Source organism: Scyliorhinus canicula, chromosome 17, assembly GCF_902713615.1.
Source record: "Scyliorhinus canicula chromosome 17, sScyCan1.1, whole genome shotgun sequence".
Taxonomy (NCBI): Eukaryota; Metazoa; Chordata; class Chondrichthyes; order Carcharhiniformes; family Scyliorhinidae; genus Scyliorhinus; species Scyliorhinus canicula.
In genome coordinates this window covers 968792-994348 of record NC_052162.1, presented here as the reverse complement: position 1 = coordinate 994348, position 25557 = coordinate 968792, and the positions used below count along the sequence as shown (strand labels likewise).

Here is a 25557-nt window from a genome sequence, read left to right as displayed (position 1 = left end):
ACTGGTTGCCCCCCCCCCCCCCTCCCTCCTACTGCCAGACAAACCGCCCCCCCCCCACCCTGCTGCCAGACAAACCCCCCCTCCCTCCTACTGCCAGACAAACCACCCCCCCCCCCCCCCCACCCTGCTGCCAGACAAACCGCCCTCCTCACCCCCCAGCCACTGGTTGCCCCCTCCCTCCTGCTGCCAGACAAACCGCCCTCCTCCCCCCCAGCCACTGGTTGGCCCCCCTCCCTCCTACTGCCAGACAAACCGCCCCCCACCCCTTCCCAGCCACTGGTTGCCCCCCCCTCCCTCCTACTGCCAGACAAACCGCCCCCCACCCCTTCCCAGCCACTGGTTGCCCCCCCCTCCCTCCTACTGCCAGACAAACCGCCCCCCCCCCCCCCCCCTTCCCAGCCACTGGTGGCCCCCCTCCCTCCTGCTGCCTGACAAACCCCCCCCCCCCCCCCCCCCACTGGTGGCCCCCCTCACCCCCGAGCGTGCCACGGAGGGAGGGAAATCCCGCCCAGGGTGTGCCGCACCCAGGCAGCCTGCACCTTACTGTATCACAGGCTCGGTGTACCTCTTAGCTTCTTCTAACTGTAGTTTTTCCTGCTCCTCGCGCTCCTTTTGTTCACGTGCCAGCCGCCGGTTGACAGCCAGGATTTTAGCAGCTTTCTCAGCAGATGTGGTCCCTGCAATAACGTTAAAACCAAGTTGAAATATTAGTAGCAAATGAAATGACGTACGAGCCGTAAGTAAATTTCACTCTAAGCTGCATCAAGAATATAGAACTAGGAGCAGGAGTCGGCCATTCAGCACCCTAGCCCGCTCTGCCATTCAATACGATCACGTCTGATCTCCTCTCGGCCTCAACTCCAATTTCCTGCCCGTTCTCCATAACCCTTCAACCCACTGATTTAAACTCTGTCTATCTCCTCCTAAAATTACTCACTGTCCCAGCATCCTCCGCACTCTGGGGCAGTGAATTACTCACTGTCCCAGCATCCTCCGCACTCTGGGGCAGTGAATTACTCACTGTCCCAGCATCCTCCGCACTCTGGGGCAGTGAGTTACTCACTGTCCCAGCATCCTCCGCACTCTGGGGCAGTGAGTTACTCACTGTCCCAGCATCCTCCGCACTCTGGGGCAGTGAGTTACTCACTGTCCCAGCATCCTCCGCACTCTGGGGCAGTGAATTACTCACTGTCCCAGCATCCTCCGCACTCTGGGGCAGTGAGTTACTCACTGTCCCAGCATCCTCCGCACTCTGGGGCAGTGAATTACTCACTGTTCCAGCATCCTCCGCACTCTGGGGCAGTGAATTACTCACTGTCCCAGCATCCTCCGCACTCTGGGGCAGTGAATTACTCACTGTCCCAGCATCCTCCGCACTCTGGGGCAGTGAATTACTCACTGTCCCAGCATCCTCCGCACTCTGGGGCAGTGAATTACTCACTGTCCCAGCATCCTCCGCACTCTGGGGCAGTGAGTTACTCACTGTCCCAGCATCCTCCGCACTCTGGGGCAGTGAATTACTCACTGTCCCAGCATCCTCCGCACTCTGGGGCAGTGAGTTACTCACTGTCCCAGCATCCTCCGCACTCTGGGGCAGTGAATTACTCACTGTCCCAGCATCCTCCGCACTCTGGGGCAGTGAATTACTCACTGTCCCAGCATCCTCCGCACTCTGGGGCAGTGAATTACTCACTGTCCCAGCATCCTCCGCACTCTGGGGCAGTGAATTACTCACTGTCCCAACATCCTCCGCACTCTGGGGCAGTGAATTACTCACTGTCCCAGCATCCTCCGCACTCTGGGGCAGTGAATTACTCACTGTCCCAGCATCCTCCGCACTCTGGGGCAGTGAATTACTCACTGTCCCAGCATCCTCCGCACTCTGGGGCAGTGAGTTACTCACTGTCCCAGCATCCTCCGCACTCTGGGGCAGTGAATGCCACAGATTCATAACCCTTTGAGAGAAGTAATTTTTCCTCATCTGTGTTTTAAATCCGCTACCCTTCATCACTATGACCTGTGGTTCTAGATTGCCCCACAAGAGGAAGCATCCGCACGTTGTCAATACCGTTTAACATCTTGTACACTTCAATTTGATATCCTCATTCTTCTGAACTCAAGAGTATCGGCCTAAACTGCTCAATCTCTCCTCATACAACAAACCCCTCATCCCCGGAATCAACCTAGTGAACCTCCTCTAAACTGCCTCCAATGTCACAACATCGTTCCTCAAATAAGGGACCAAAATCCAGATAGTCTCACCAATGCCTTGTACAATTGCAGCAACACTTGCTCACTTTTATACTCTATTCTGTTAGTTATACCTGCTGTACCTGCAATGTTAGTTATCTGTGATTCATGCACGAGGACACCCAGATCCTGAAGCACTTGGATGTTTTTGCCATTTAGATAATAAGTTACCTTTCCATTTTTCCAACCAAAATGGATAACCTCACACTTAACAACGTTAAACTCCATTTGCCAAATTTTGGCTCACTCTCATAACCTATCACAGGTGCAGGAGGCCATTCGCTCCATCGAGCCTGCTCCACCTTTCATGATGATAATGGCTGATTAACCAACTCAAATCACCTCCCCATCATTAACACTGCAATGAAGTTACTGGAAAGGCCCCTCATCGCCACATTCCGGCGCCTGTTTGGGTACAGAGGGAGAATTCACAATGTCCAATTCACCTAACAAGCACGTCTTTGAGACTGTGGGAGGAAACCGGAGCACCCGGCAAAAACCCATGCAGATACGGGGAGAACGTGCAGACTCCGCACAGACAGTGACCCAAGCTGGAATTGAACCTGGGACCCTGGAGCTGTGAAGCGCAACCACTGTGCACCTGTGTCACCAGTGAAGAGATACAGCTAACTCTCTCCACAAAGAACCAGCTAACTCACTCCGGAAGGGTATGGTGAGGGCTGACTCTCTCTCCAGAAAGCCTCTGGGTACTGCTTTCCTGCAACCACAGAGGGCTAAAGTCAAACCACGAACTGAAAGCAGAGTTTGATGAGGAATAAGGTGCCTCTGCAGGAAAAGCTGTGAGTAATGTATTTTAAACAACAGAGTACCCGAATGAAAGAATCATTGCTGTGATGTAGTGTGCTAAAGCGTGCTAAAGCATTCAACTGGAAAAAATACTCTTTTTCGTCCTTCCAATTATGATTTTTACCCCATTCCACCCCTGTGTTTGTCTGTCTTGTGTATATATACACAGAGTGTGAGGGGCAAGTTAAAGTGGGCATTAGATATTAGCTTGATGTTAACCATTTGAATTTATTGCATATTTCACACAGTTCTTATTACAAATAAACAGTAATTATGTTATACATTTACAAACCTGGTGACTGTAATTATTGGGCAACCAAGGGCCAAAGGCATTGGGTATTTTTCTCAGAATTAATGGTTAATTCACTTGTGTTGTGACTCGGGGCACGTGAGGCTGGAATTGACCGCGCACCAGCCCAGGGTGTCGTAGCTGTACCATCTACAAGATGCACTGCAGGAACTTACCAAGGTTCCTTAGGCAGCACCTTCCAAACCCATGGGCAAAACCAGCTAGAAAGACAAGAGCAGCAGATACCTGGGATCACCACCACCTGGAAGATCCCTGGGATACCTGGGGGAGAGATACCTGGGATCACCACCACCTGGAGGATCCCCTCCAAGTCACTCACCGTGGAGATATATAATTGTTCCTTCCTTCACTGTTGATGGGTCAAAATCTGGGAACCCCCTCCCTAACAGCACTGTGGGTGTACCTACACCACATGGATTGCAGCGGCTCAAGAAGGCAACTTTCCACCACCTTCTGAAGGGCAATTAGGGATGGGCAATAAATGCTGGCCTAACCAGCGACGCCCACATCCAGTAAAAATGAATGGAAAAAAAGTTGACATTGAGGAAATTAAGATGAAATTAGTTCTAAACTCCCTGCCAGTGCAGGGATTGGATTTTCTGTGCCTCTGGCGGCATGTTTCATGGTGGCGGGAAAGGCCAATCATTGGCCGGCGTCTTCTGGTCCAGAACCTTCCGGCCATTCTGGGGCAGAATGGTTACTTTCATTAGATTTTTGCAGCTATTTGAGAAATGCAGTTTTAACGGAAAACCAAAATGTGGACAAAAAGAAAATTTCATCACCCAAAATGGCTTTGCCGTCAGATGGGGGATCAAGTGAAATGGAGGTTATTGTATTTTGAACTCCTTAGGGTTTTGACTGTGAAATGTTCCCCAGCGAAATGGCAAAGCAGTGACAGACTGGGCAATATACAGGCAGATAGGGCAGACCTATTAAAAACTGAATGAAACAACACTTTGCTTCTTCCGATTCCTCTGTCAGTTTACAGGGTTAGAGATCAGCGAGTGTTTATTCAAAGCTCTGCCAGTTTAGGTGATGTAAAACCTACTTCAGGACAGACTGAGGAGAGACATTCACTGCTACAAGCCATAGCAGGGTTACTGTCTGCAGAAGCCAAGACTGTGAGCAGCTCTAGCCTGTCAGCAGCTTAGTGCTCTGGTGGAAACAGTTTAAAGATTTAACCTGGGGTCTTACACAGCTTGACCCACTTCACCCCCAACCTCCAAGGAACTGATACTCTGGCAACCAACACGGCAGAAAAGAGAAATGACATATCTTTCCATTGGTAAGCAGCTTTGCGAATTGATAGTCATGTTTCTATTTGGCAGCTCCAGCAGTTACTGACAGCTACTTCATATTTCTTTATTAAACCTTTAGCTGGGAGCAACTTTGTAATGAAACTTTGAAACTTCAATTTCTGTGTTTTGCTGCTTAAACAAGAATGCACAAGACAGGAATAAGCTGTTTGGCCCGTTACTCTGCTCCTGTTTTAGTTTACTGCACAAAGAATATTTTCACAATTTCATTTTTGGCGAAATGTTTTAAATAAGCACTCCCTGATCTCGAAAATGTAACTAAAGATCGCTAAATTATCAGTACATCTGTTCATGGCTACGCAATCTCGCAGATGCCCAAGGACAATGACATCACAATGACTCATCATCACAGTCTACAACAATCATTCACACTCACATTTGACTTTAAAAAATAAAATAAAACGAGTAACCAATCTTTTTGTTCCAATTAAGGGGCAATTTAGTGTGGCCAATTCACCTACCCTGCACATGTTTGGGTTGTGGGGGCGAGATCCTCGCAGACATGGGGAGAATGTGCAATCTCCACACGGACAGCGACCCAGGGCCGGGATTCAAACCCGGGTCCTCGGCTGCGTGAGACAGCAGAGCTAACCACTACGACACCGTGCTGCCCTCCTCGGCTCCATGAGGCAACAGAGCTAACCACTACGACACCGTGCTGCCCTCCTCGGCTGCGTGAGACAGCAGAGCTAACCACTGTGACACCGTGCTGCCCTCCTCGGCTCCATGAGGCAGCAGAGCTAACCACTGTGACACCGTGCTGCCCTCCTCGGCTCCATGAGGCAGCAGAGCTAACCACTGTGACACCGTGCTGCCCTCCTCGGCTCCATGAGGCAGCAGAGCTAACCACTGTGACACCGTGCTGCCCTCCTCGGCTCCATGAGGCAGCAGAGCTAACCACTGTGACACCGTGCCGCACCCAGACTCTCATTTACTTGACTCCTGTTTGGAAGTGTCTGGAGCACCACGATCAGGAGTGGGTCCAAAGCCTTCAGATGTGCACCAATTCTAATCTCACTTAAGGTTTGCTTACTTCAAATTGTTGGAGTCTGGTGTCAAGTTCGGCATCCTCATCAAATCTCCTCTTTACATTTGCAATGTCTCCCATCATTTCAAAGATGATCTCCTACGTCTCAAATTCAGCTCTTCAGAACCTGAATCTAAAGCCACAGAATTCTCCTGGTTATTCCCGAGAGCGCACGCATTTACGGTGCGCAGTGGTTAGCACTGCTGCCTCATAGCACCAGCAACCAGGGTTCAATTCCAGCCTTGGGTCACTGTCTGTGTGGAGTCTGCACATTCTGCCCATGCCTGCGTCGTTTCCTCCGGGTGCTCCAATTTCCTCCCACAGACCAAAGATGTGGTTAGGTGGATTGGCCATGCCTTGGGAAGGCGGGCAGCATTGTCAAAGACCATTCGGTTATTCTCCCTTCCAACCTCTCCCATCAGGCTGCAGATTCACACTCGCCGCTTCACACTCGCCGCTTCACACTCGCCGCTTCACACTCGCCGCTTCACACTCGCCGCTTCACACTCGCCGCTTCACACTCGCCGCTTCACACTCGCCGCTTCACACTCGCCGATTCACACTCGCCGATTCACACTCGCCGATTCACACTCGCCGATTCACACTCGCCGATTCACACTCACAGATTCACACTCACAGATTCACAAACAGCTTCTTCCTGCTGTTACCAGATTCCTGATTTGACTTTCTTATAAGAACATAAGAACTAGGAGCAGGAGTAGGCCATCTGGCCCCTCGAGCCTGCTCCGCCATTCAATGAGATCATGGCTAATCTTTTGTGGACTCAGCTCCACTTTCCGGCCCGAACACCATAACCCTTAATCCCTTTATTCTTCAAAAAACTATCTATCTTTACCGTAAAAACATGTAATGAAGGAGCCTCAACTGTTTCACTGGGCAAGGAATTCCATAGATTCACAACCCTTTGGGTGAAGAAGTTCCTCCTAAACTCAGTCCTCATTCTACTTCCCCTTATTTTGAGGCTATGCCCCCTAGTTCTGCTGTCACCCGCCAGTGGAAACAACCTGCCCGCATCTATCCTATCTATTCCCTTCATAATTTTAAATGTTTCTATAAGATCACCCCTCATCCTTCTAAATTCCAACGAGTACAGTCCCAGTCTACTCAACCTCTCCTCATAATCCAACCCCTTCAGCTCTGGGATTAACCTAGTGAATCTCCTCTGCACACCCTCCAGCGCCAGTATGTCCTTTCTCAAGTTAGGAGACCAAAACTGAACACAATACTCCAGGTGTGGCCTCACTAACACCTTATACAATTGCAGCATAACCTCCCTAGTCTTAAACTCCATCCCTCTAGCAATGAAGGACAACATTCCATTTGCCTTCTTAATCACCTGTTGCACTTGTAAACCAACTTTCTGTGACTCATGCACGAGCACACCCAGGTCTCTCTGCACAGCGGCATGCTTTAATATTTTATCGTTTAAATAATAATCCCGTTTGCTGTTATTCTTACCAAAATGGATAACCTCACATTTGTCAACATTGTATTCCATCTGCCAGACTCTAGCCCATTCACTTAACCTATCCAAATCCCTCTGCAGACTTCCAGTATCCTCTGCACTTTTCGCTTTACCACTCATCTTAGTGTCATCTGCAAACTTGGACACATTGCCCGTGGTCCCCAACTCCAAATCATCTATGTAAATTGTGAACAATTGTGGGCCCAACACGGATCCCTGAGGGACACCACTAGCTACTGATTGCCAATCAGAGAAACGCCCATTAATCCCCACTCTTTGCTTTCTATTAATTAACCAATCCTCTATCCATGCTACTACTTTATCCTTAATGCCATGCATCTTTATCTTATGCAGCAACCTTTTGTGTGGCACCTTGTCAAAGGCTTTCTGGAAATCCAGATATACCACATCCATTGGCTCCCCATTATCTACTGCACTGGTAATGTCCTCAAAAAATTCCACTAAATTAGTTAGGCATGACCTGCCCTTTATGAACCCATGCTGCGTCTGCCCAATGGGACAATTTCTATCCAGATGCCTTGCTATTTCTTCCTTGATGATAGATTCCAGTATCTTCCCTACTACCGAAGTTAAGCTCACTGGCCTATAATTTCCTGCTTTCTGCCTACCTCCTTTTTTAAACAGTAGTGTCACATTTGCTAATTTCCAATCCAGGGGGACCACCCCAGAGTCTAGTGAATTTCGGTAAATTATCACTAGTGCATCTGCAATTTCCCTAGCCATCTCTTTTAGCACTCTGGGATGCATTCCATCAGGGCCAGGAGACTTGTCTACCTTTAGCCCCATTAGCTTGCCCATCACTCCCTCCTTAGTGATAACAATCATCTCAAGGTCCTCACCTGTCATAGCCTCATTTCTATCAGTCGCTGGCATGTTATTTGTGTCTTCCACTGTGAAGACCGACCCAAAAAACCTGTTCAGTTCCTCAGCCATTTCCTCATCTCCCATTATTAAATCTCCCTTCTCATCCTCTAAAAGACCAATATTTACCTTAGCCACTCTTTATGGACTGATCTGATCTCTCACACCTCTCCTCTACTGAGTAGTACTGCACTCTGGATTTTTCACCCGATGTCTGTGTATTTACATTGTGTATTATCGTATGTCCTAAGTTTTTTCGTGTGCGGAACAATCTGCCTGGATAGTACGCAGAACAATACTTTTCACTGTACCTTGGTACACGTGACAATAAATCAAATGCATAAAATTGCCCCTTAACACCCAGGGGTGTGGCCAGGTGCAGTTACATGGATAGGGCGGGGGAGTGGGCATTGGTAGGGTGTCTTTCAGGGGAGTTGGTGCCGACTCAATGGGCCGAACGGTCTCCTTCTGCACTGAACGGATTCCATGGTTCCTTTGCTCCACCACTGATGGCCCTGCTTTCAGCTGTCTAAGGCCTCAAGCTCTGCCATTCCCTCACTAACCATCCCGCCCCCCCCCCCTCGGTCAGTCCCACCCCCCCCTCGGTCAGTCCCACCCCCCCCTCGGTCAGTCCCGCCCCCCCCTCGGTCAGTCCCGCCCCCCCCTCGGTCAGTCCCGCCCCCCCCCCTCGGTCCGTCCCGCCGCCCCCCCTCGGTCCGTCCCCCGCCCCCCCTCGTCAGATCCCCGCCCCCCCCCCTCGGTCCGTTCCGCCCCCCCCCTCCTCTGGTCCATTTCCGCCCCCCCCCCCGGGCCATTCCGCCCCCCCTGCGGTCCGTTCCGCCCCCCCCCCGGTCCGTTCCGCCCCTCCCCTCTTCCGGTCCTTCCCCCCCCCCTCGGTCCATTCCGCCCCCCCCCCCCCCTCGGTCCCTTCCGCCCCCCCCCCCTCGGTCCATTCCGCCCCCCCCCCTCGTCCATTCCGCCCCCCCCCCTCGGTCCATTCCGCCCCCCCCCCCTCGGTCCATTCCGCCCCCCCCCCCCCTCGGGTCCATTCCGCCCCCCCCCCCCCCTCGGTCCATTCCGCCCCCCCCCCCCTCGGTCCATTCCGCCCCCCCCCCTCGGTCCATTCCGCCCCCCCCCCCTCGGTCCATTCCGCCCCCCCCCCCCCCCTCGGTCCGTTCCGCCCCCTGGGTCTTCCCCACCTACTTGGACCGCCCCGCCCCCTAGGTCCACCCCTCTTCCATGAAACCTACCGTTTTAATAAAAGTCTTGGCTAGCTGTCCTGATACCACCTTATGTGGCTAGTGTCAAATGTTGTTTAATGACGGTCATGTGAAGTAGCGTGGGATGTTTTATACACTGAAGGTGCTATACAAATGCAGGTTATGGTTACGACTTAGGCATTTTCACAAGGACAATCTGTGGGGATTGACCAATTTACCACCTAGAGCGGGTTGGTCCAGCCCGCAGCCCGGGGCCATGTACATGGCAGTGAACCAGGCTGTGTTTGGAGGAGAATAAAACAGCTAGACTGTAGCACGAAAGGGATTCCAATCAAGAGTTCCCCCGGAGCACCATCGGCACCCCCTCGTCACCCCCCCCCCCCCTCCGGATACCACATCGCACAAGAAATTATTTATGTAGTCAACGACACAAGTTGTGGCCACAGCCTTACTATCCCCATGGAGAAAGATTTTCACAGGAATACAAACTTTTCCCGTTCGTCACGGTCACCCAGGCAGAGAGATACGGCACTAAACCCCGCCCTACCTAAGGACTCCAAATAAAAAACTGATCAAGTAAAACACGGCTAGTGGAGAAATGGCATTTCTCCCGCCCGAGCTGGGGATCCCACCCATTTGTTACCCGTAGCGGCCCATACGCACCCCATGTAACCCTCAAATTCGCTGGAATGGTTTTCTGTACACTTCATTGCCTTGGGCAGGTCTTAATCTTCATGTCCAACCTGACACTATCCCCTCTGGTTGTGGGATCAAGAATGTGTTCCACAACGCTCCACACTCTGAACCTTTTCTCGCTTCCATCTTTCTCCAGACCCCTTCGGTCACTCCCACCTGCTATTTCCACGTTAGACACACCGGGTGATGATTACTGCTGCTATACACTGAATCCCTCTGTGCCCCTGGGACAAAACGTTATGAAACTGGCCGCCCTAAAATACGGCTGGTTAAGCAAAGCCTCAACCTCCCACGGTTGTGATTTAAGATGGAGACTGGTCGAAGAAAATGTCTGCCCACTCCAATCATCGACCCCACACGCTGTGGGATACTTGAACACTGAATTCTGCACTTTAAATTTGCATTTCTGGTCTCTCTCCAAAATTTATTTAAACAAAAAAAAAAGGGGGCAGTCACACATAGTGACAATCATAAAGGGTAAATTGGAATTAAGAGAGAAAGACCAATAAATACAGATGTTAACCAAAGATAATAACACAATACTATGCTCGATTCCCTAGGAATACACGGAAAAGACAACCTACAGAATGAATCCAGGACCCCTACTTTTCGCAATGATCATCGCTGGATTTACTGAACTCTGCGAACAACACAATACCAACTTACTCCATGCTGGGAAAGTGTGGGTTGCACCACCAAGTGCAGGGGAATGTGAAGACAGGGTTTCCTATTTGGGTGCAACAATCAAAGGGTACAAAAGGCCCAACAGGAACACATCTGCGTGCTACATCAGCACAGCTGGAAAAGGGGATTGGTGGGAACTTATGATGAAGGGAGCCCCAAAATTGGATGTTGAAGGAGAAGCTCAAGGAACACTAGGAATCGGACAGAACTCCCCGGGACACCCACTAAAGGTAACTTGGTATTACACAGAATTAGATTAGGACATAAGCCAGCCCCAAACACCACCACCCCACAGACCACCTCCAGACAGGACACCACCCAGCAACTGATAGAGATCGAGACCAAAACCCCAACCTGGTGGGGAGACTTTGCAAAATGGAACCCCCCCTCTCCCACGTCATGGAGACCCTCCTCCTGATTGCAGGAATATATATCGTCATCCGCACACTCCGTCAATGGAAGGCAAAAGCCTCCCACTCCTCAGATATACATGGTCAGAGCATCTCTTTTTGGAATTCAGTAAGAAGGTATCGTGGGAATGTACAATTTACAACTGAATGTAACAACTGCTGCTGAAATGAGCCATTTGTTTTCTTTTAGTTGTAAGGATAAGTAGAATGAATGAGGTGTGGCTGCTTTAAATCTTGTGTTGTAAATAAAGTTCTTTAATGTGTGAGCAAGCAGCATGAGAGTAGGTTACCTTAGAGGTTAGTTAGAAATGAACTGTTTGTATGAATTTAATTTACAATAAGATAATAATTAGCAATGTATTTAATTTGATGAACTGTGTGTAATAGTAACTGTGCAATGAATTTCTAGGACAGAGTAGACGAGGACCTGAACTGACTGACAGGTGAGCAGAACGAGGTAGACATGGGCTCGAGTCTGTGATCCAGCTTGTTGCGCATTCAGGATCAAGAGATTGGCAATGTGGCCATCTAAAATGGCCGTTCGCAAAGGATAACGGGAATTGTGGTCAAGTCGGGACACAGACAGTGCACAGCCCCTGTGTATTGAGCAAAGGAAAAGCCAGACTGAATTGAAACTTGCACCTGTTAAAGGTAAATCACCGATTTTCCCAGGACAAGACTCAAGTTAAGGAATAGCAACAGTAGCAGACTCCCTGGCACCACCTATCCTGATTTGGAAAGGCCAACGCACTTGGAACAATAATGACTAGGACCCGCCCAGCCATCAAGGTACCCACCCCTAATTGGTCAGTATCGATCAGAGTGATTGAGACCCTATCGATCCATTGGATCCTGAGTTAACCCCATGCGAAAGAAGAGAAGGATAAGAGGCCCTGCGCACTAGGGATCGATCTCTTTTGGGACTTGCCTGTGCCCACACCAATCGCAGCAAAATGACCAGCCAAGTTCAAGACCGCAATCGCTACCTGAGAGAGACGAGCCGCAGCCGAGACGGACCTGACGATTTCCAGCTGACACACGTGGGAACGCAGATAAAGGCCTTATCTACCCGCACAGAGCCAGTCACCCAGATGTTAAGTTAAGGTCATCTTAGTTGATAGGTGTAGTTCAATACGTAGCTGCGTGTATCATTGCATAGCGGGATAAGTCTTGTGTTTAATAATAAACTGTCTTTTGAACTAACATACTGGTTGTGTCGTCATTTGGTCAACACAAGAAACATACGCGCTGCTTGTGGTTTGCAAATAGAAGTAGCAACATTTATTGGCGACTCTGACGGGATTCGATTGGAAGTGACTTTGTTACTCCGAGAGAGCCCACAACTTTAATTCAAATTGGAGAAAGGAAAAAGAAACCACAAGCGCAAGTTTCATATCGACCAAATAGCCGAATTTCGGAAGTGTGCACTAACTGCATGCGTAACTAACAGGGAAGGGTAAGGTAAACTCGTCAGACTTGCATGCAAAACTCGAGGGATTGTGAACCGGAATATAGAGTAAGCCGAACCCTCTGTTCGATCGACTCCTTATTCCCCCTGTTCCAAATTAAAAGTAGAGAAGAAATGGCAGCACAATTAGTAGAGAAGATGATGAATCCGCAACCCGAGGTTACAGTAGTTGATAAGTCAGAGCAGTGCTCCGTATGGGAGGATGTGTTGAGGAAGTATTCAAATTTTTGTGCAAATACCGAGGCAGGTCCAGGAAAGATAGGACAAACTTGGTGAGTGAATCTATGTGAGATTTACAAGAATGCAGTGAAATTTAGAAATCCAATGGCAATAGTGTGTTGCTTGGCACAGTTACGAGGCATCGAGGAGGTTGTAGAGACACTCTGCGGTCAGTTAAGAGAGCAGGAGGAAGAAAATAAGAGAAGCAATTAGGAACTCCGGGAGAGGTTAGCCACTAAGGAAAGGGAAATCGCCGATGTTAAACGCGCCCACCAGTCCTGTATAGTACACCGTAGCAGCTTCCGAACCCAGTACGACAAGGCCTATCGAGACACACAAGGTCTTGGTAAGAGAGGAGACTGAATAAAAGGGTCACTTAATTAACAAACAAATGTGCCAATTTACAGGCAGCTTTAAGAGTGCTCCACCAGTCCACTAAGGTGCAAAGGCAAAGTACCGCTGATCACACCAAGTGCCAGCGAGAGAGAGACAGACTCCAATCATTACTCTCAGTTCAGAATGGCTTTCTGTGTACCTTCGGGACAGCAGGGAAAGAGGAGGAAGAGATGGCCGATTGGGCAGAGTTAAAAGAAAGCGCGCACATTCACATAGACAGAACTGAAGGTAGAAAACAACCACCACCCATACCAAAAAGAAAAGCACCAACAGCCCCGACTGAACAGATAGCACCAACCCCGGGGAGTAGTGAAACTGCCCCGGCACTCATCAATCCAGTCACTACAGAAAGAAGGATAAAGGAATCATATAGGTCCAGCTATCACCTACACCACCCCGCTCACGATAACCCAGTTAAGGGACGCTTGCAAAAAGATCACACCATTTGAGCCCACTGCAGACCCGCATAGCTTCTTTGAGAAGGTGCGCCAACAAAAGGTTATGTATGGATTCGATGAGAGGGAGGAAGTAAAATTAATAATAATGAGCCTTAGCCAATCAGTAAGATCAGCATTACCTGATCCCCAAAATGTAGGAGGGGGATTCCTGGATGAAATGAAGGACTCCTTATTAGCTGTTATCGGGTATAATAAAGGGGATCCAGTAGAGGGTTTGAATAAGTGTCGCCTCTGGAGACAGTTCAAGGCAATTTTTGGGGAATTAAACCGCCCCAAACCCGATGATGAAGAAACCAATTTGGTCCCCAACCTTAGTTTAGCATGCAACAGAAGCTGGTAAAAGGGCTTGTGCAAACTATAGCCCAGCACATCACACACACAATGAGGCATGGGTACTCAGATCCTGGGATGGATTAGGATCTGGAGGATGCTGCTATTCATGCTGGGATGGATTGGGATCTGGAGGATGCTGCTATTCATGCTGGGATGGATTGGGATCTGGAGGATGCTGCTATTCATGCTGGGATGGATTGGGATCTGGAGGATGCTGCTATTCATGCTGGGATGGATTGGGATCTGGAGGATGCTGCTATTCATGCTGGGATGGATTGGGATCTGGAGGATGCTGCTATTCATGCTGGGATGGATTGGGATCTGGAGGATGCTGCTATTCATCCTGGGATGGATTGGGATCTGGAGGATGCTGCTATTCATGCTGGGATGGATTGGGATCTGGAGGATGCTGCTATTCATGCTGGGATGGATTAGGATCTGGAGGATGCTGCTATTCATGCTGGGATGGATTGGGATCTGGAGGATGCTGCTATTCATGCTGGGATGGATTGGGATCTGGAGGATGCTGCTATTCATGCTGGGATGGATTGGGATCTGGAGGATGCTGCTATTCATGCTGGGATGGATTGGGATCTGGAGGATGCTGCTATTCATGCTGGGATGGATTGGGATCTGGAGGATGCTGCTATTCATGCTGGGATGGATTGGGATCTGGAGGATGCACCTATTCCCCTGAAGGGCTCCCTCCCTCTCCCTCCTCGGATGGATCAGTCATACCTGGTTTTTGTTCCGGATCTTTGGTCTTGCTGGATGGTGCCAGGGGTTCAATCCTGTGCTCCGAACCCACACCTTCTGCTTTAGCCTTTGGTTTTCCCTCCTTCTCAATTTTCTTTTTGGCTGCAGTTGAAGCAGCTGGGACTCGGTTTATAGGCAGAGGCTTTTGGATGGACGGAGGGGATGGAGGGTGCTGTCTGAAACTGCTGGGAGAAGCTGCACCATTCTTTGGACTCGATCTAACACAGAAATAAAATCACAATCGTTACTGAAAGCTTCATTGTACAGCTTCAAGGAACAATCAATCAGGAAGCAGTTCTCAAGAATCCCTAGCTGGGTTTATTTCCCTTTTTCTATTATTTACATGTTAGAATTCAGTTGAACCAATAACCCAGCATTTAAACCAGACCCTGGCAGCACCTTCCTTCCGAAAAATGGGAACGCCACGAAACACTGACCAAGCGCTGCCTCAATACTGACCCTCCGGCAGTGCCCCACTCCCTCAGTCCTGACCCTCTGACAGTGCGGCACTCCCTCAGTACTGACCCTCTGACAGTGCAGCACTCCCTCAGTACTGACCCTCTGACAGTGCGGCACTCCCTCAGTACTGACCCTCTGACAGTGCAGCACTCCCTCAGTACTGACCCTCTGACAGTGCGGCACTCCCTCAGTACTGACCCTCTGACAGTGCGGCACTCCCTCAGCACTGACCCTCTTACGACAGTGCCCCACTCCCTCAGTACTGACCCTCTGACAGTGCGGCACTCCCTCAGTACTGACCCTCTGACAGTGCAGCACTCCCTCAGTACTGACCCTCTGACAGTGCCCCACTCCCTCAGTACTGACCCTCCGGCAGTGCCCCACTCCCTCAGTACTGACCCTCTGACAGTGCGGCACTCACTCAGTACTGACCCTCTGACAGTGCGGCACTCCCTCAGTACTGACCCTCTGACAGTGCAGCACTCCCTCAGTACTGACCCTCTGACAGTGCAGCACTCCCTCAGTACTGACCCTCTGACAGTGCGGCACTCCCTCAGTACTGACCCGCTGACTGTGCGGCACTCCCTCAGTACTGACCCTCTGACAGTGCAGCACTCCCTCAGTACTGACCCTCTGACAGTGCGGCACTCCCTCAGTACTGACCCTCTAACAGTGCGGCACTCCCTCAGTACTGACCCTCTGACAGTGCGGCACTCCCTCAGTACTGACCCTCTGACAGTGCAGCACTCCCTCCGTACTGACCCTCTGACAGTGCGGCACTCCCTCAGTACTGACCCTCTGACAGTGCAGCACTCCCTCAGTACTGACCCTCTGACAGTGCGGCACTCCCTCAGTACTGACCCTCTGACAGTGCGGCACTCCCTCAGTACTGACCCTCTGACAGTGCGGCACTCCCTCAGTACTGACCCTCTGACAGTGCGGCACTCCCTCAGTACTGACCCTCTGACAGTGCGGCACTCCCTCAGTACTGACCCTCTGGCAGTACAGCGCTGCCTCAGTACTGGAAGTATCAATGTGTGTTTTGTGTTGAGTCCTGGAGTGGGGCTTGAACCTACAACCCTCTGACTCTGTTTTGAGAATGTTGCAACTGAGCACAACTGATCATGTAGCATCTGATCAAAATGGGAAAGATGGGTCTGAGCTTTAGTTTTGGAACATAATTGTTGGTCAGTGTGCAGGTCATGTTGCAGAGCAGTGCGTACACCCAATTAACACAAATCCAATTTGATCTTTTAGCTATGTCTTTGGAGACCAGAAGTACTTCATTAAACAGACTGGGTGGTAAAACCTCTCCACCAGGGAAAGTGTCCCATGTGGAGCAAGCAGGTGCAGGGAATGCTCTTGTGCTATTTAATCCAATGTTAATGTTTCATTACTCTTTTCATGGATAAAAATCAGGCTGTCTGGTAATCATTTTCTACATTACATCATTATTTCAGTCACATTCAGGGCAGCACGGTAGCATGGTGGATAGCACAATCTCTTCACAGCTCCAGGTTCGATTCCGGCTTGGGTCACTGTCTGTGCGGAGTTTGCACATTCTCCCCGTGTGTGCGTGGGTTTCCTCCGGGTGCTCCGGTTTCCTCCCACAGTCCAAAGATGTGCAGGATAGGTGGATTGGCCATGATAAATTGCCCTTCATGTCCAAAATTGTGCTTAGTGTTGAGTGGGGTTACTGGGTTATGGGGATAGGGTGGAGGTGTTGACCTTGGGTAGGGTGCTCTTTCAAAGAGCCGGTGCAGACTCGAATGGCCTCCTTCTGCACTGTAAATTCTATGATTTCGCACTGCCCTGGTGATTCTGGTCTGTGATGTATTGATTTTTAGTTAATGCAAAGGGACATGGAGGAGACTGAAACACCAACACCTTGTGACTAGAGGTGCTGAGTAATAACTGAGTATTAAGCAGCTGGTGATCTAAATCTGCGTGGCATTACCCGATTGCAATTTAAATCCACTGACCTGCGGATGGTTCATTTCTATGTATGTCACTTTGCACACTTCATCTGTTTAACCAACTGAGTTTCAGAAAAATCACCCATTTATGGAGTGGAGACCAGTATGGTTAGTGACAGAGAATCCCTACAGTGCAGGAGACAGCCATTCAGCCCATCGAGCCTGCACCAACCCTCTGAAAGAGCACTCTACCCAGGCCCACTCCTCCGCCCTAACCCTGTAACCCCACCTAACCTGCACGTCTTTGGACTGTGGGAGGAAACCGGAGCATCCAGAGGAAACCCACACAGAAACAAGGAGAACATGCTAACTCCACACAGACACCCAAGGTCGGAATTGAACCCGGATCTCTGGCGGTGTGAGGCAGCAGTGCTAACCACCGTGTCGCTCAGCAGATAAACCCCAGGGATTAAACAACTTCTACACCCACAATCAAAAATCACAGTGATCAGAAAACTGATGGAAAAGCTCCGGAATATTAGAGATGTTGTTATAAACGCTCTCTCCAATAAAGGTGGAAACAAAGTGGGAGGCAGTGCTTAAGGGACAAAGAAGAGGAGTGACTTTACAAGGAGTGACTTTACAAGGAGTGACTTTACAAGGAGTGACTTTACAAGGGGAAGAAATACAAGGTTTCATTGTGAATTCCAGACACAGAAATCTGAAGCCCCAGGTTGGATGTATCTGCACCATACACCTGGAGTTGAGCACTTGACAAAGCTTTTGTCTCCAGGTTTTCAGGAATCTTGAATTAGAAAGCTCACCTATAAATAACCACAGCTGAATAGTGCAGGTGGTCATTCAGCCTCAGAGGGCCATTCCACCCTTTAATTAGATTGTTGCCGATCTGTACTTCAATTCCATAGTTATTCCAGTGCCAGATTCACAAGGAAACAATGGTATCATAAGTTAAATTTAACCATTTTGAAATATCTATGGTATTACTTGACTGTTGAAGGTGATGTTGATCTCTTGGCCCCTGTGCTCGGTGGAGATGGGGGTCTCTTGGCCCCTGTGGCTGGCGATGAGGATTTCGGAGTGCCTGTGCTGGCAGGCCATGAGAGCTTCTTTGATAAATTTGGTGATGGTGAACGCCTACGGCTTGTTGAAGCAGGAGATGAAGGACGTTTTTCCTTGATTTGTTTCTGTTTGTACAAATCAGAAAAAGACCATCGTCACTCTCCCAACCGACGTTCCCATCAACCCCAACCGACATTCCCATCAACCCCAACCAACATTCCCATCATCCCCAACAGACGTTCCCATCAACCCCAACCAACATTCCCATCATCTCCAAACCGACATTCCCATCAACCCCAACCAACATTCCCATCATCCCCAAACCGACGTTCCCATCAACCCCAACTGACATTCCCATCAACCCCAACCGACGTTCCCATCATCCCCAACTGACATTCCCATCATCTCCAACCGACGTTCCCATCAACCCCAACCAACATTCCCATCATCCCCAACCGACGTTCCCATCAACCCCAACTGACATTCCCATCAACCCCAACCGACGTTCCCATCATCCCCAACTGACATTCCCATCATCCCCAAACCGACATTCCCATCAACCCCAACCAACATTCCCATCAACCCCAACCGACGCTCCCATCATCCCCAACTGACATTCCCATCATCCCCAACCGACGTTCCCATCATCCCCAAACCGACGTTCCCATCATCCCCAACTGACATTCCCATCATCCCCAACTGACATTCCCATCATCCCCAACCGACGTTCCCATCATCTCTAACCGACGTTCCCACCATCCCCAACTGACATTCCCATCATCCCCAAACCGACGTTCCCATCATCTCCAACCGACGTTCCCATCATCCCCAACCGACATTCCCATCATCCCCAAACCGACATTCCCATCAACCCCAACCAACATTCCCATCAACCCCAACCGACGCTCCCATCATCCCCAACTGACATTCCCATCATCCCCAACTGACATTCCCATCATCCCCAACCGACGTTCCCATCATCTCTAACCGACGTTCCCACCATCCCCAACTGACATTCCCATCATCCCCAACTGACATTCCCATCATCCCCAACCGACGTTCCCATCATCCCCAAACCGACGTTCCCATCATCCCCAACTGACATTCCCATCATCCCCAAACCGACATTCCCATCATCCCCAACCGACGTTCCCATCAACCCCAACTGACATTCCCATCATCCCCAACCGACATTCCCATCATCCCTAAACCAACTTTCCCTTCATTCCCCTACCAACGTTCCCATCACCCCCCAACCGACGTTCCCATCATCCCCAACCGACGTTCCCATCATCCCCAACCAACGTTCCCATCATTCCACAACCAACGGTCCCATCATTCCCCTACCAACGTTCCCATCATTCCCCGACCAACGTTCCCATCATCCCCCAACCAACGTTCCCATAATCTCTAAACCAACTTTCCCATCATCTCTAAACATAGAGAATAGAAGCAGGAGGAGCCATTCAGCCCTTCCAGCCTGCTCCGCCATTCATTATGATCATGGCTGATCATCAAGTTCAATTCCCTGATCTCACTTTTCCCCCCATATCCCTTTATCCCCAAGAGCTGTATCTAATTCTTCTTGAAATTACACAACGTTTTGGCCTCAACTACTTTCTGTGGGAGTGAATTCCACAGATTCCCCGCTCTCTGGGTGGAAACATTTCTCCTCACCTCAGTCCTAAAAGGTTTACCCCTTATCCTCAAACTGTGACCCCCCCTAGTTCTGGATTCCCCCACCATCAGGAACATTCTTTCTGAATCTATCTTATCTAATCCCGCTAGATTTTACAAGTTTCTATGAGGTCCCCTCTCACTCTTGAATATAACCCTAACCGATTTCTGACAGTCACGCCATCCCAGGAATCAGTCTGGTAAACCTTTGCTACACTCCCTCCATAGTAAGGATATCCTTCCTCAGATAAGGACACCAAAACCACACCCAACCCTCGCTACGAAGGCCAGCATACCATTTGCCTTCCTTACTGCCTGCTGAACCTGCACGTACTGATGTACGAAACGACCAAGGTCTCGCTGAGTATCATAGAACACTACAGCGCAGTACGGGCCCTTCGGCCCTCGATGTTGCGCCGACCTGTGAAACCATCTGAAGCCTATCTAACCTACACTATTCCATTTTCATCCACATGTCTGTCCAGTGACCACTTAAATGCCCTTAAAGTTGGCGAGTCTACTACTGTTGCAGGCAGGGCGTTCCACACCCCTACTACTCTCTGAGTAAAGAAACTGCCTCTGACATCTGTCCTATATCTACCACCCCTCAATTTAAAGCTATGTCCCCTCGTGTTGGTCATCACCATCCGAGGAAAGAGACTCTCACTGTCCACACTATCTAACCCTCTACCTTATATGTCTCTATTAAGTCACCTCTCAGCCTTCTCCTCTCTAACGAAAACAACCTCAAGTTCCTGAGCCTTTCCTCGTAAGACCTTCCCTCCATACCAGGCAACATCCTAGTAAATCTCCTCTGAACCCTTTCCAAAGCTTCCACATCCTTCCTATAATGTGGTGACCAGAACTGCACGCAGTACTCCAGGTGTGGCCGCACCAGAGTTATGTACAGCTGCAGCATGACCTTGTGGCTCCGAAACTCAATCCCCCTACTGATAAAGGCTAGCACACCATATGCCTTCTTAACAGCCCTATTAACCTGGGTGGCAACTTTCAGGGATTTATGTACCTGGATGCCGAGATCTCTCTGTTCATCTACACTACCAAGAATCTTGCCATTAGCCCAGTACTCTGCATTCCGGTTACTCCTTCCAAAGTGAACCACCTCAAACTTTTCCGCATTAAACTCCATCTGCCACCTTTCAGCCCAGCTCTGCAGCTTATCTATGTCCCTCTGTATCCTATAACATCCATCAGCACTATCCACAACTCCACCGACCTTCGTGTCATCTGCAAATTTACTAACCCATCCTTCTACACCCTCTTCCAGGTCATTTATAAAAATGACACACAGCAGTGGCCCCAAAACAGATCCTTGCGGTACACCACTAGTAACTGAACTCCAGGATGAACATTTGCCATCAACCACCACCCTCTGTCTTCTTTCAGCTAGCCAATTACTGATCCAAACCGCTAAATCACCTCCAATCCCATACTTCCGTATTTTCTGCAATAGCCTACCGTGGGGAACCTTATCAAACGCCTTACTGAAATCCATATACACCACATCAACCGCTTTACCCTCATCCACCCGTTTGGTCACCTTCTCAAAAAACTCAATAAGGTTTGTGAGGCATGACCTACCCTTCACAAAACCGTGTTGACTATCGCTAATCAACTTGTTCTTTTCAAGATGATTATAAACCCTATCTCTTATAACCTTTTCCAACATTTTACCCACAACCAAAGTAAGGCTCACAGGTCTATAATTACCAGGGTTGTCTCTACTCCCCTTCTTGAACAAGGGGATAACATTTGCTATCCTCCAGTCTTCCGGCACTATTTCTGTCAACAAAGACGACATAAAGATCAAGGACAAAGGCTCTGCAATCTCCTCCCTGGCTTCCCAGAGAATCCTAGGATAAATCCCATCTGGCCCAGGGGACTTATCTATTTTGACATTTTCCAAAATTTCTAACACCTCCTCCTTTTGAACCCCAATTCCATCTAGCCTGGTCGACTGAACCTGAGTATTCTCCTCAACAACATTGTCTTTCTCCAGTGTAAACACTGACGAAAAATATCCATTTAACGCTTCCCCTATCTCCTCTGATTCCACACACAACTTTCCACTACTATCCTTGATTGGCCCTAATCTTACTCTAGTCATTCTTTTGTTCTTGATATACCTATAGAAAGCCTTAGGGTTTTCCTTGATCCTATCCGCCAACGACTTTTTGTGTCCTCTCCTCGCTCTTCTTAACTCTCCCTTTAGGTCCTTCCTGGCTAACTTGTAACTCTCAAGTGCCCTAACTGAGCCTTCATGTCTCATCCTAACATAAGCCTTCTTCTTCCTCTTGACAAGTGCTTCAACTTCCTTAGTAAACCACGGTTCCCTTGCTCGACAACTTCCTCCCTGCCTGACAGGTACATACTTATCAAGGACATGCAGTAGCTGTTCCTTGAAAAAGCTCCACATTTCGATTGTACCCATCCCCTGCAGTTTCCTTCCCCATCCTTTACATCCTAAATCTTGCCGAATAGCATCATAATTGCCTTTCCCCCAGCTATAATTCTTGCCTTGCGGTATATACCTATCCCTGCCCATTGCTAAAGTAAACATAACCGAGTTGTGATCACTATCACCAAAGTGCTCACCTACATCTAAATCTAACACCTGGCCGGGTTCATTACCCAGTACCAAATCCAATGTGGCCTCGCCCCTTGTTGGCCTGTCTACATACTGTGTCAGAAAACCCTCCTGCACACACTGTACAAAAACTGACCCATCTATAGTACTCGAACTATAGTATTTCCAGTCAATATTTGGAAAGTTAAAGTCCCCCATAACAACTACCATGTTACTCTCGCTCCTGTCGAGAATCATCTTTGCAATCCTTTCCTCTACATCTCTGGAACTATTCGGAGGTCTATAGACAACTCCCAACAGGGCGACCTCTCCTCTCCTGTTCCTAACCTCGGCCCATACTACCTCAGTAGACGAGTCCTCAAACGTCCTTTCTACCGCCGTAATACTTTCCTTGATTAACAATGCCACACCCCCCCTCTTTTACCATCTTCTCTGTTCTTACAGAAACATCTAAATCCTGGAACCTGCAACAACCATTCCTGTCCCTGCTCTACCCATGTCTCCGAAATCGCCACAACATCGAGATCCCAGGTACCAACCCATGCTGCAAGCTCACCCACCTTATTCCGGATGCTCCTGGCGTTGAAGTAGACACACTTCAAACCAGCGTCTTGCTTGCCGGTGCCCTCTTTCGAACTTTTAACCCTATCCCTGACCTCACTACTCTCAACATCCTGTATACTGGGACTACAATTTAGGTTCCCATCACCGTGCTGAATTAGTTTAAACCCCCCCGAAGAGCACTAGAAAATCTCCCCCCCAGGATATTGGTACCCCTCTGGTCCAGGTGTAGACCATCCTGTTTGTAGAGGTCCCACCTACCCCAGAATGAGCCCCAATTATCCAGGAAACCAAAACCCTCCCTCCTGCACCATCTTTCAATACTCTTGTGGGTTCTACCATTCACTGTTTAGTATAGACAGGCAGCATGGTCGGCACAGGCTTGGAGGGCCGAAGGACCTGTTCCTGTGCTGTACTTTTCTTTGTTCTTTGTTTATCTCTCAGTGTCCACCCCATCAAACACCTTAAGAATGTTGTAGGGTTTAATGAGACCACCTCTCATTCTTCCAAACTCCACAGAATATAAACCCCATTTACTCAGCCTCTATCAGGACAACCTCCTCAACCCAGGAACCAATTGTTAACCTTTGCTGCACCGTCTCCAATGCAAGTCTGACCTTTCTTATCTGTGGAGGCAAAGACAGCATCGAGTGTTCCAGATGTGGTCCCACCTAAACCCTGTGAAGCTGTAGCAAAACGTCTTTATTCCTGTACTCCAATCCCCATGCCGTCTGAATTGCTTGTTGAACCTCATGATAATTTTGTGTTCCTTGTACCAGCTCACCCACGTATCTACACCATCAACACCTACAAGTTTCTCAACTTCTGAACAAAAAATTCTGCTTTTTTATTCTCAATACTAAAATGATTTCCCTATATTATACCCCATTTGCCACTTTATTCCCCACTCCATAGGACCATAAGACATAGGAGCAGAATTAGGCCACTCGGCCCATCGAGTCTGCTCCGCCATTCAATCATCGCTGATATTTTCTCATCCCCATTCTCCTGTCTTCTCCCGATAACCCCTGATCCCCTTATTGATCAAGAACCTACCTATCTCTGTCTTATAGACACTCAGTGATTTGGCCTCCACAGCCTTCTGCGGCAAAGAGTTCCACAGATTCACCACCGTCTGGCTGCAGAAATTCCTCCTCATCTCTGTTTTAAAGGATCGTCCCTTTAGTCTGAGATGGTGTCCTCTGGTTCTAGTTTTTCCTACAAGTGGAAACATCCTCTCCACGTCCGCTCTATTGAGTCTTCGCAGTATCCTCTAAGTTTCAATAAGATCCCCCCTCATGCTTCTAAACTCCAATGAGTATAGACCCAGAGTCCTCAATCGTTCCTCATACGACAAGCTCTTCATTCCTAAGCATCTCTTTGCAGCGTCTCGGTCTTGTCCCCACATCTTACCTCCCCACATCTTACCTCCCCACTTAATTTGGTTATCTGCAAACTTAGATCCATTACTCTCTGTCTCTTCATCCACATCATTTATACAGATTGTAAATAGCGGAGACCCAGTGCTGATCTTTGCGGTACTTCACTATTTACCCTCCGCCAACTTGAAAAATCCCTGTTTACTCCCCTTTGTACTTTGTACTTGTGACTTTTTACTTCTTTGAATCAAAACATTGTGCTTCTCCAAAGTGCACTGTTAAGGTGTCTTAAAAATAAATTCCAGCATTTTACCAACAACTCACATTAGTCTAACTCGCCTGCAGTTCACTACTTTCTCCTGATTTCTTGAAACTTGGTATATTTTTTGCCAACGTTTTGGAAAAATCATAGCTGGCAATATCTTGGCAGCTATCTCTTTTCAATCTCTCAGGGGTAGGCCACCAGGTCTCAGGGATTAGTTCCTGAAGTTAAGTTTTTCCAATATCTGCTGATATTAATTTCCTCACCTCACTCTTTTTAGCTTTGATGTGGAAATGCCGGCATTGGACTGGGGTGAGCACAGTAAGAAGTCTTACAACACCAGGTTAAAGTCCAACATGTTTGTTTCAAGCACTAGCTTTCGGAGCACTGCTCCTTCCTCAGGTGAATCAGGTGAATTTTTAGCTTATCATCTATTCCTGATATGAAGCTGATGCCTTCTACAGTGAAGACAGACACAAAAGGGGGTGACTTTCCCACCCTGTTGCGCCAGGCAAAGACCCCGTTACGCTGGGTGCACAGGGAGAGAGGCCCAAAACGGGTTCTGCGCCAGGAGACGAGCCAATTGCGAATCACCTGACTTGGTACCCCCAGCTTGATCTGGATCACGCCCATACACATATTTAAATGAGTCATTAGGTCACATTCTCCCAGTAGGCACTGGCAAAACCCCGCTCAGGCGCGGAGGTTGTGCTGCACTGTTACAGGAGTTATCCCTTAGGTAGAACATTAAATTAGGCACATCTATCTTCTTAGTTGGGTGTAAAAACCATTAGCCAAGGCACTCAAAGGACTAATGAACGATATAAGGCACTTTAAAATGCGGTATGAACAGAAAGATGCTGAGGAAATTATTTCAAGAGTAAATGCCTTCCCCCA

The 25557-nt window shown here is 49.0% G+C and overlaps 1 protein-coding gene across 1 annotated transcript in view; it reads right to left on the bottom strand.

The window, feature by feature from the left end:
* map7d3 (MAP7 domain containing 3) overlaps window positions 1–25557 on the bottom strand; it is a 125275-nt gene that overhangs the window by 34721 nt on the left and 64997 nt on the right. Inside the window, exons 9-11 of the mRNA XM_038776080.1 lie at window positions 18099–18298; window positions 14701–14936; window positions 566–677 (exon numbers count right to left, since the gene is read on the bottom strand). Of these exons, the coding sequence (XP_038632008.1) occupies window positions 566–677; window positions 14701–14936; window positions 18099–18298 (548 nt within the window). The remainder of the gene's footprint in view (window positions 1–565; window positions 678–14700; window positions 14937–18098; window positions 18299–25557) is intronic.